This window comes from Barbatula barbatula (genome assembly GCF_947034865.1).
Source record: "Barbatula barbatula genome assembly, chromosome: 19".
Taxonomy (NCBI): Eukaryota; Metazoa; Chordata; class Actinopteri; order Cypriniformes; family Nemacheilidae; genus Barbatula; species Barbatula barbatula.
Window position 1 is genome coordinate 11,764,071 of NC_136782.1, and position 11,622 is coordinate 11,775,692.

General features: G+C 39.5%; 2 protein-coding genes across 2 annotated transcripts; both read left to right on the forward strand.

The window, feature by feature from the left end:
- The first annotated feature begins 706 nt into the window (after positions 1 to 706).
- Positions 707 to 4,557, forward strand: thap12b (THAP domain containing 12b). Its single transcript, XM_079482106.1, has 5 exons — positions 707 to 984; positions 1,741 to 1,861; positions 1,963 to 2,070; positions 2,156 to 2,192; positions 2,269 to 4,557. Exons 1-5 carry the CDS (start codon positions 896 to 898, stop codon positions 4,149 to 4,151), a joined length of 2,238 nt encoding a protein of 745 aa, XP_079338232.1. The 5' UTR covers positions 707 to 895; the 3' UTR covers positions 4,152 to 4,557.
- A 1,597-nt stretch (positions 4,558 to 6,154) lies between these two features.
- Positions 6,155 to 11,408, forward strand: map6b (microtubule-associated protein 6b). Its single transcript, XM_079481823.1, has 3 exons — positions 6,155 to 7,232; positions 8,116 to 8,332; positions 10,067 to 11,408. The coding sequence occupies exons 1-3, from the start codon at positions 6,508 to 6,510 to the stop codon at positions 10,271 to 10,273; spliced, it is 1,149 nt and encodes a 382-aa protein (XP_079337949.1). The 5' UTR covers positions 6,155 to 6,507; the 3' UTR covers positions 10,274 to 11,408.
- Positions 11,409 to 11,622: the final 214 nt, after the last annotated feature.

Here is an 11,622-nt window from a genome sequence, read left to right on the forward strand (position 1 = left end):
AAAAGGATAAGTGTCCACAGATTGTAAGATATAGTAAATACTTTGCTGTGTATATGAAAATGCCCTTTGTATTATATTCAAACAGTCTTATGTATGATATATAAAAAATAACTAAATTGACGCGCTCTTGGCTTTTTCTTTATTTCCTGGCTTGTTGCTTCCACACTGATTTACGTAACGAAACTCTAATGTAGAGGACTGCATTGACGTGTAGTTCTGACGGCCGGCACCGATTTAAAGCAACTCGTATGCTACACAAAGGAATAACAAATACGTGAATCAGTCCACGTCCGACTTGCTACATAAGTACGTCTGTAGGATTCATATCAATGTTCTACCTTGATTGCTCGTGTGGCTCGTTGGTCTAGGGGTATGATTCTCGCTTCGGGTGCGAGAGGTCCCGGGTTCAAATCCCGGACGAGCCCATATTTTGTTTCATTTTGTTCCCTTGAATTTATGTAAACGCATCGTGCCAAATAATGAATACGTATAACTAAGTCACTGAGTTAAGAATACATTTATATGTGCGCAAATGACCCGTATTTCTATTATACGCACATCAAGTTACCTCATTGCGGGGATAACGTTAACTCGCCTGTACACTTACGGTACGTTAATCATTTTGTATATTATAATAACAGATCCTTTATGTGATCATAACTTTAAGCTGTTTTATTTATATGTTTATTGTTAGTGGTTGTCAAGTCACGAGGTGCATTGTGGGACTGACGCGAACTGCATTGTGGGACAGCAGACCAACAATACTGGTGCTTCATATTTGCGCGCCATGTTCGGTTCTGTAATGTTGATAAGCAAGGATATTTTATTAATGCGAGCATAACTAACAGTGCGCACGCAAGACAGTAAAAAGGGTTTTCGTGGATATTCCAGCACAATGCCCAATTTCTGCGCCGCCCCGAACTGTACCAGGAAAAGCACACAATCTGATCTAGCCTTCTTTCGGTTTCCAAGGGATCCGGAGAGGTATGACTTTCTCTGTCTACGAAATGTTATAGCAGCAATTGTAATGTCATTATTACCTTATCCTCAATGATATGGACCGCGTAAGACAAAGTTGCATTTGTCACGATTTCTTAGTGATTCTGTATTAACGCAGCACGTAAAGGCGTGATGTAAAGTTGGTGGATGACACGTTGAGTCGAGAGACACGTAACCAGTTTGATTGAGATCATATATCAATATACGTCCAGTGCTTGCTTGTAACAGTGTAGCACGGTGTAGTATTTTTTCTTGTCTTTTCATACAAAAAAAACTTGCTTTGCTATAAAGTTTCTATAGCATAGAAAATAATGAACCATAGTTTTACATAGTCTAGAATAAAAGTAAGAATACAATTCTCACACGTTATGTTGTCAGTGATTTTATATTATTGCAAAGGAAATGAGTAGGAAATCGACTGCTTTCATTGTCAGACCCTCGCTATACAACATCTTAAAATAATAATAATACTCAACATTGATGGAACATAATTATTATAAATACAAACTACTTTCCTTATAAAAGTGACTTTCTGCTTTGTTGGTAAACCTTATATTTATTTACCTAATATTTTAATTTTGATGTAGATTTACTTTTTCATAATTTGGCATTAGAGACCATCATTGACTATGGGTACTGTCGAAGTTCTTATTATTAACAGTAGATTCGCTAACAAACTCGATTGCCTGTTGTAAAAAATACATCATTTTGTGAAACTTCTAATTTGTTTTATTTTCACAGATGTAGGCTGTGGGTGGAGAACTGTCGCCGTGCCGATCTTGAGGAGAAAACTCCTGATCAGTTGAACAAACACTATCGGCTATGCGCAAAGCATTTTGAACCAGCCATGATATGTAAAACTGTAATGCCCCATGTTTTTTTGCATTTGCATTTAGTTGAAATGTATATATTTTTTTCGAAATCCATAAGGTACATTTAGTTGACTTTATTTCTTGTTTTAAGAGCCCATACAGGACAGTGCTCAGAGACACTGCGATTCCTACAATTTTTGATTTAACCAGTCACCTCAGCAATCCTCACAGCAGACATCGCAAACGCATCAAAATTCTGGTACGATGAGCTTTTCTCATAAGTGTTCTGTTTAAAAAACGAAGTGAGAAAATAACTTGTTTTTCAATCTCATCCATATTTACAGACCGATGAAGAGGTTCAAAAGATGAAAGAAAGACGATGTAAGTATGATAAATCAAATAAAACCTAGCATTAATGTGAAAATATAGTGAATTATCATTGTCTCTGTCTCTCTAGTGGAGTCTTCAATCGAACAGATGCTCTTAAAAAAAGAACGTGAACCTCAGGAAGGCAGCGAGACAACTGATGACGTCCCTCAGCTTACGCCTGAACAAAAAGAACTGAGAAATTTCTTAAGGTCTTTGTTTGAAGTCATTGTTTTAATAGGAAGGCAGAACTTTCCATTCATTGCAAAAGAAGATCCGAGTGCTATACAAGAGGAACGGCCCTATTCTGCTAGTACCTTCCAGGCACTGCTAGAAAGCCGTATCAATGCAGGCGATGAATTTCTTAGGAGGCGTTTTGAAACGGCGTCTGTCAATGAAGACTATTGCCCAGCCGTCCAGCAGAAACAAATGCTTGAGGTCTGTGAGAAGTGCGTCCGTGAAGAGATTCTTCAGAGAGTCCGGGAATGTCGCTTCTATTCCATCGTCACCGGGGATTTAGTGGAGTTCCCAGATGGAGATCACCTTCCCATATTCCTGCGTTTTGTAGACCAAGCCAACACTCTCAGAGAAGAATTCTTAGAGTTCCTCTCGCTGGAAGGAGAGGAGGTCTCCATCGCCGAAAGATTGGCGTCTCGGATCACGAAAGGGTGGGGCTTGAGTTTAGAGGACTGCAGAGGGCAGGCGCACGCAGGCTCGGGTATACTCGCCACCAAGATGAAAGTCATTGCTGCCCACCTAAAGGAGAAATATCCCATGGCGGTGATCACCCCCACTTCTACCTGTGCGCTTAACGTTCACCTTGCTAATGGCATGCCGCTGACCGGTGTGCAGGTTGTGATGTCTGTTCTGAAAAAGACGAATGCGTTTTTTAAAGCTTGTCCAATGCTGCAGGCTGAGCTTGACAAGGCCATCTCCATTCTCTGTCAGGGAAACACGGAGAAAGAAAACTATCTCAAGGAAGCCTCACGTTCAACCTGGACCGATCTTCATAACGTGTTTGAGATGGCCGTTGATCTGATGGAGCCGCTCCTTCTCTGCATGGACTCCGTACATGACAATGAAGAACTAAAGTGGAACGACCAAAGCACCAGCGAGGCCTACGCCATCTCAGAAGCTATCGCAGACTTTGAGTTTATTGTGACGATGGTTATATTGAAGAACGCTTTGTCATTCACGAGAGCTTTTGGCAAAAACCTGCAAGGAGAAACTCTGGATGTCTTTTTCGCTGCCAACAGCCTGACTGCAGTTTTGCATTCGTTGCACGAGGTGATGGACAATCTTGAAGTATACCATGAATTCTGGTTCGAAGAGGCTGTCAACTTGGCTACTGCGATAGAGGTCCCTGTGAAAGTCCCGAGGTTATTCCTGCGAAAGCATCAGACAGTCGACGGAATGGAAATACAGGCAGAGTCTTTTTTCAAAGACTATCTCACACTCCCAGTTATGGAGTATATCGAGCAGGAGGTCAAGGACATCTTTTCTGAGAGTCATCTCAAGGCGCTGAAGTGTCTGTCGCTCGTCCCAGCAATCATGGGGCAAATGAAGTTCAATACCTCCGAGGAGAGCCACGCGGATGTGCACAGGAGCGATCTGCCCCATCCGGACACGTTGGCTGCCGAGTTGCATTGTTGGAGGATAAAATGGAAACACAGGGGCAAGGAAGTCAGCCTGCCGTGTACCATTCATGAGACTCTTCAGCACTCGGATGTCAAATTCTTTCCGAATGTAAATGCGTTTCTGAAGATTCTGGCTACGTTGCCAGTGCTGAAGCTTGACGGGAGTCACGGTGAAACTGCCCAAAAACGCTTGCAAGCTTACATTATTGACACGTCATTACATCCCAGGTGTAAAAATCTGGCTGTGCTGAACATCAATTACCATGTAAAAACGGACTTGGAAGAAATGGTTCAGTGTTATTTAAAAAGTTACCCTGAAGAAAGCGAGAGCGATTGACAGACAGGTTCCTGACAACTGTGCTATTCAAAACTATTCAAAATTGTTTTACTTTATATTTTGTCAGTGATCTGGATTCCTCTATATCACAACTGCATTTCTCTTTAACCTTTTCATTTATTTAGATTTTCATTGAGAATAGAGTACTATTTTTACATTTGATAGGACATTTCAGAAAACATAAAAATAAAAGTAAGACATTTGAAGAGGGGGTTTGCTTTTGTGTAGATGTGACTTTAAATACAAGTGGCCCAAAGTGTAAATAAAATGAAAGCACTTTTGATGCCCTGTTCTGTTATGATGTAATGTTTTTGTCTTTATTGGCGCAATATGTGACGGGACTTTTATCCGACAAACAAGGCATTCAGCTTTTTATTTATAGGTCCAGTGTATGAATTTTAGAGGAGAAACAACATGGCAAAGGGGATCTGCGGTGTCGTCCACCAACTTTACATCACGCCTTTACGTGCTGCGTTAATAGAGAATCACTAAGAAATCATGACAAATACAACTTTGTCTTTCGCAGTCCATATCATTGAGGATAAGGTAATAATGACATTTCAATTGCTGCCATAACATTTCGTAGACAGAAAGTCATACCTCTCCGGATCCCTTGGAAACAGAAAGAAACATGGCAAGGGACCTGCGGTGTATGTGGATAGAAATAGCTCATGGTCTATGGTCGTAAAAACATAACGCTTCATTATGTAAGGTCTTAATACACCTCTGAAGACAGATAGTTCTGTAGATTATATTGCATTTCTGTTAATAGATCCTCCCAGAATGTACACACTGGACCTTTAAATAGTGACATACTAAACCATTATTTTGTTAATGAAAGATTGAGGCCGAGTAAACAGATTGGTTGTGTCTGTCCTATCCTTCAAATCTTTTCAGGAGCAAACAGCTTGTACCGCCATGCCTCAATAATGTTGTACCTCTTTCATTTTCCTTGGTCTTTGTTGCCAAAATGAATTCTATATGAATACTGTCTACTTAATATTATTTACATGTGCATTTGCGTGTGGTAGTTTATCACTGCCGTACACAAGTCTAATGCAAAGACATTTTTATGCCAAGTTGATATAACTTGGATAAATCGAGCTACCATATGGATACAGCTTAAATTAGGAAACATTTGTATTTTATTCTTCAACAAAACGACGAAGTCCTATGAAATAAGGGTCTAAGGACAAACGCAATGCATTAATAAATGTATTTTCCTTATCTGATTCAATCAACATTTACACAGCCATCATTCTATATCCTTTGCATATTTTCCATGGTCATGCATGCTTGACCTAAATTGGTCTGATCTACAATTATAAGATGCATATGACGTAAATGTACATCCTGATCACAGTCAAAATCAATTATGATTTGTAAAAAAATTCAATGATCAACTATAAGTAATTACATTTTTATTGTGATAAAGCATTTCTGTCCAGTCATGCTACAACAATTAAGGGTCAGTTCAAACCAAAGCATCAAGTGACAGAGCTGATGGTGCCCCACCCCATGCGTGCGCCACACACAAAACACACGTACTATCACCACTAGATGGTATGTTTTCCACATGCCACATTGAAACAAAAGAATGGATAGAGCTTCAATCATGCAGGGTGGGTCCATTCAACCCAAATATAAAAAAACACATACGTGCTGAGAGTTTCATCAACAAAACCTACCACGTTTTTGACATCACACATTCAAAATGAACAATCAAATGTTCAGCCCCGTTTGATACATCTCTATAGCTGCTGTTCTGTCTAAATACACCAATTGCGTTTATGCTCAATTTCTGTAAGCTGAGGAAAATGCATAGAGGTCCTGCGCATCACCCTGTAATTGTCATGAGTAAATGTATTCAGTATTTTTAATATTATCATTTTATTTTTAGTCAGAATAACGTAAACGGAGTCCTTGCAGAATGTAGGAGGAGGTCACTGAGGATGTGTGCCAGCGTTTGAACGGTTAAATGATCGGCGTCTCCACCCGCTGCTGCCCATGCAGACGCTGACGGCTGCTGGTGATAGTTCACTCCGCAGACCCCGAGGATGCGAGAGAGACGGGCGGTGTCTCTTTCATACAGATGTCAATGAACTCATGTGAACTGTATCCTTTTTCTGAAAAAAAAATCTACCGAGAATCATTTAACTGATATTACTTTTTTCGCTGCTGCGCAAACGCGTGCCTAAAGATTCAGGGGAATTTAACGCTGGGAAGGACTTCTCGCATCTTACGCATCCAGAAGGTACACGTTAAGAAGGCATCGTCAGATAGGGTCTGATTCATTTCATTGTATTTCTGATTCGTTTCTCTTAAGAATCAAGCATTTGCCTCGCTGTTATCGATCATGGCATGGCCCTGTATTACCAGGGCTTGCTGCATCAATCGCTTCTGGAGTGATCTGGACAAAGGTGACATTGCGGTGCCTTTGGTTTTCACCAAATATTCAGATGTGGCCGACGTGCAACATCTGCACCCGCAACCTAAACCACTCATTTCACAGAAGCCTCCGGTCACCACAGAAAGCCAGCCAGTCCATGGCGCTCACCCGGAGGCGTCGGCCAAAGCCATCCACGCTGCCGCTGATGCCGCAGGGCCATCATCATTATCTCACGAAGGCTCGAGCGCTTCCGTGACGCGCGAGGATTTCAAAGCATGGAGCGTGCGCCCCGAGAGAAGCTGTAAGCCTAGGAACGAGTTCCAACCATCCAAGGCCCCTTTCAACAATGTGACTCAGTATCAGAAAGATTATAAACCGTGGCCCATTCCGAAAAGGGGAGACCATCCCTGGATTCCCAAACCCACCCCTGCGTCCTGTAAGGGTGAGAGTAAATTCTCCAAACAGGAGCACGCCACTTCTGAGGTTGAAACCGGCGTGGAGAAATGCGAGATCGAGGAGAAGATGCAGGAAAAGGAGAGTAAAGAAAAAAGAAAGAAGCCGGATAAAAAAGAGAGTATCTCGGATGTTATTAAAAGGGATACAGATGTTGCAGTGGAGGGGAAAAAGAGGTCAACAGCAGATGCTCTGAACAGGCAGATTAAACAAGAGGTCACATCTGGAAGCTCATACAGGTATGTGTTCTGTTTATTTCTTTAGCGTCAAATACTTGCTCAAAAATCTCTGTGACTGACAATACATAAATTATTTATTGAATAACAATTGAAATGTGTCACAGGCCCATCATTCAGCTGCTTCACAATTATATTTTCTGATTGCCACATATGGTTATAAGTACCATTTCCCCATTATAATGTCTCAAATGTTGACACTGATAATAAATGACAACAATCAACCGCCTAATTGTGCATATAATTATGTGCTACCATTAATTCCGGACAACTTTCATCAGAACTACACATAAGACAAATTTGGTTGTTTTGTGCATCCAGATATCAAAGTCAGTAACAAGTAAATGATGAAGAAAATAAAGAGCATATTATCAAATATTTTATGAATGTAGTCAAATGTAACACTAATGTGATCAATTAATCATACTGTATATAGGTCCACGTTAGTACGATAAAAATTCGATCCAGTTACAGAAACACATCAGTGCGCCAATTTAAAAAGTAATAAATCGATACATTTAAAACGTTTTAAGCAAATCTTTGGTTCATCACCCTGAAAAATGTTGAGTCATTCTTAAGCTTTTAGGTCATTCTGCTTATAGCTGTAATATAATAGATGCACTTTGATGTCATGATTTGTTTATCTTGTTCGCTTCCCAATGTGTTTGTTTTGTTTAAGTAAAGATGTGTATTTTTGACTGTTATCTCTCTAAACATGTCAGCTTTATACTGTATCTAAGTCTTCTCTTCTCAGGCACAAATTGCAAAACAGTTGTCAATTTTCATTTCCTGCAGTGTTGAATTTCAGAACACGTGACTTCTCCATGTGTAATGCTAGACGCCTAATATTTAATACATTTACAAAATTATTGATTTATTTCCGCAGGACGGAATTCAAAGCTTACACCGATATCAAACCAGTGAAAGTGTTCAAATCTAAATCTCAGTATAAACTCCTATTAGAGGGGAAAACCAACGTGGAGACCAGTTACAACGCCACCTTTAAAGGAGAGCAGGGCAAGCCTCAGACCACAGATAACAAGGTGATAGAACGCCGCCGGATACGAAGCCTGTACAGCGAACCGAGCAAAGAATCAAGCAAGGTATGTTTCCTTACGTCATCAGGAGTGATCATAGAATCTGTGAGATTGATAACCAAAATCCAAATTATAATAAAAAATGAAATGCAGTGTAATAGTTAAATATTCATTTTGAAATGCTTTATTAATATGAGGCTTAACAGGAGAGTTGAATGTTGTTGATTCTGAGGTAGAAAATGTTGAGAATATTTCACTCAAAATTAGTAATACATACACACTCTCATGATCCATCTGTTTATTTAAAGAATCTTCACATAAACCATATCCAGTCAATGACAATAAATTGTGAACATGGGCTGTTACAAAAAAGCACTATGTGACAAGTCCATACTACGTTTTTAAGTCTCTTAAACAATATAGTGGGTTTTTGTGAGAAACAGATTGAAGTCTGTGTTGTTATTCAATGATAATCTTCACCTCTGCTTTTACTACCAGATTTAAAATGAGGCCTGCGTGGCATATGGCATGGGTTATGTGTCAATAACCGAATGTTTCTGTCGATTAACAAACATAATTGTGTTTTGCTGTGTCGTGTAACCAAACATGATGTTGAATCCACTTCATGTTTCATCGCTTAACGTCACACTAAACAGCCTGTGGTCACTGGAACTTTTGTTGTACAGGAAGTATGCAAATATTATTTTAAAAAACATTAACATCAATATGAGAGTGTATAAATAATGACTTTTGGGGTGAATTATACCTTAAGATGTGAAACCAAATGCTTAGAAACAAGGAAAGTTTAATAGTGTGTATGTGCATGTTATGTCTTACTCTCATAGGACTGTTCAGAGAGTGACAGCCGCTCTGTTCTGTAGTCAGGTGTGTTTGGAAAGCATGGAACTAAAGTTATCCACCATACAATTGCACCATCACAAAATCCTGGAGGGGCCGAATCTAATGAAATCCTCTTCACAATGAGGATTTGCTGAACTCTGTGCATTTTTCTGCATGAATCAATGTAGTATGCTCACTATCAAGAGAGGCCCTAATGTGCTTTTGTAACTGAATGCAACGAAGTTTATTGGCTTTTTATTTTCTGAAACATGGAGCAGAAGCGTTTGAGTGCCAAAAGATACTAATAGGGCTCTTCTCCATTAGTATCAAAACTAACCTCTCATTGATCACTGTAACCATGCTTCCTATACTAGAAAGTACAGGTAAACTGGTAATAGTTAATTTAGTTAATTTATTCATTATTTGAGAATATATGTTTAGAATGAAAGGTATGGATAATATTCACTCACACATTATATATGTTATACATATATACATTTTGATTACATTGAGCTTGCTTTAAAAGACTTGGCTTGAATACACGCTATCACCAAAGTCTGCATCTGAGAATGCAGAACAATTCTCTGTTTATATGCAGTTGCATTTACTTTATATTATTCTATTCGGCCTAAGTATCACATCCTAGCAATGTGTCATGAAATACTAACCGCCACCGTAACAATTGAAACATAACTCACAATTTTTTTTTTTCAAAATAAAACAGATTTTTCTAATGTACAGTGTGCACTACAAAGTCACTGGCTGAGTTTGTAAATGACACATTTTTCAACGTATTTTTATTATATGCTGCTAAATTGGTACCGTAGAGGTACCATTACATTACAAACTACAAATAATACGAAAACAGGAATGGTTAAATATTTAATGGGAATATATAGTTTTTCATTGTTCTGCAATTTGTAGTAATGTACCCAAAATGTTTCTTTTTGTTCTCTGTAGGTGGAGAGGCATCACGTATCACTTTCCAAGCCAAAAAAGACAACAAGCCATAGCAAAACAATGAAAAAAGCAAAGGAAAAGCAAATCGCCGCAAATCCAGCTGCCAAGAAGAAAACCTCAGTGAGCAACCAGGAGCCAAAGCCAGAGGGAGGCGTCACCAAGAAAAGCAAAGAAATTATCAACAGACTAGCCGAAGGAAAAGATTAAGTGGACTTTTGTGTTGAGGGGAGGAGGGGAGGCTACAGTAAGGGAACAGAGGACTCTCATCCCCTCGTTCGTTACTCTTACGGCCTTGCCTTCTGTGTCTTTGCCTGCTTGCTGTAGTGGATCAAGGAGTGTCTGCGTGATTTGTCTTGACTGCGCGGCCACTGTCCGGTCTATAACAAATCTGTATTTGCTTTTGCCCTTCCATATACATCAATAGCTTTCTCCGTGGCAAAGATATTTTACTAAACCTTATTGCATGCTGCCTTCGAGAAAATGGCCACAAGCCTTATAAAAAACTGCTTTTGCTTTCTCTTGCATTGAAAGATATTTATTGTAAACCTGAATGGTTCTTTCAATCACTCGCAAGAATGTAATGTGGACTGTAAGTTTACAGAACACCCTAAATGCACCGATGGATCACATTCTAATATTTCACGTCACATTGTTGTATACCTCACATAAATCCACAGCGAAACACAAGAATGTCGTAACTTCCTAAACAGGTGCACGAGATTATCAAAGCATATTCCAGATTCTCTTTCAAGAATTTGGATAGACCAATCAAAACCATTCAAAGTCTAATTGTTAACTTAGTGTAGAGCATTACGCTTAGGAAACATTAAAGCTCACCTTGCTCAGTTCTTAAAGCAACAATCAAATGTGATGCTATGTGATAAAATAATTTATTATTGTAAATCTGAAACTGCCTGCTGCTTTCATATAGTGTTAAATCAGGAAGAATGCTGTTAACCACGCAGCCAGCTGAGTTCCAACTTTTGAGACTGTGCCGAGAGGTCCTGACAGACAGAAGCATGCCCATTATTATCATGTGTACTGTTTGTCTATCATCATTTGATTCTTTCATTGAAGTGCTGGCACGCTCCTGCCTGTGGGGCGAGAGCCCTGTCAGTTGAAACTCTACAGCCTCTTGGTTTCTTGCTCCTCCGAGGTTGTCCAAAACATGTGCTTCATGCACAGCATTCTAGGTGCTATCCTCAAGCTATGCTTTTCCGTTATAAACAGTAGTGCCTGTATATTGAGCAACATGGGGCCGATGTCAAGTGGTTCAATTCTATGTGTGACGTGCTTGTGTTGTGAGCTTGCAGTGAATGAAAACGATTAAAGTCATAAAATCAACACATTTGTTTTTTGGTTTGTCAGTTTGTGAAATTGTGAAAACGATTACTTGTGATGGTGCTGCTGCTCTCAAATGTCAGAAAAAAACATTGCAGGTAAGCTTCTCCCAGAAGAGACCCAGTCATCCTCGCAAGTCATAAGCTTGGCACTAGTTTCACATACTGCATACGGTTTGGGTAAAGGAAACTGTAAATAACCAACTCAGGTTAAAT

Excerpts from the sequence above, each read along its gene's own strand:
- thap12b (XM_079482106.1), top strand. The coding sequence starts at position 896 with ATGCCCAATTTCTGCGCCGCCCCGAACTGTACCAGGAAAAGCACACAA. Across the intron at positions 985-1,740 it reads TTTCCAAGGGATCCGGAGAG|ATGTAGGCTGTGGGTGGAGA; the intron begins GTATGACTTTCT and ends TTATTTTCACAG. Across the intron at positions 2,193-2,268 it reads AAAGATGAAAGAAAGACGAT|TGGAGTCTTCAATCGAACAG; the intron begins GTAAGTATGATA and ends CTGTCTCTCTAG.
- map6b (XM_079481823.1), top strand. The coding sequence starts at position 6,508 with ATGGCATGGCCCTGTATTACCAGGGCTTGCTGCATCAATCGCTTCTGG. Across the intron at positions 7,233-8,115 it reads ACATCTGGAAGCTCATACAG|GACGGAATTCAAAGCTTACA; the intron begins GTATGTGTTCTG and ends TTATTTCCGCAG. Across the intron at positions 8,333-10,066 it reads CGAGCAAAGAATCAAGCAAG|GTGGAGAGGCATCACGTATC; the intron begins GTATGTTTCCTT and ends TGTTCTCTGTAG.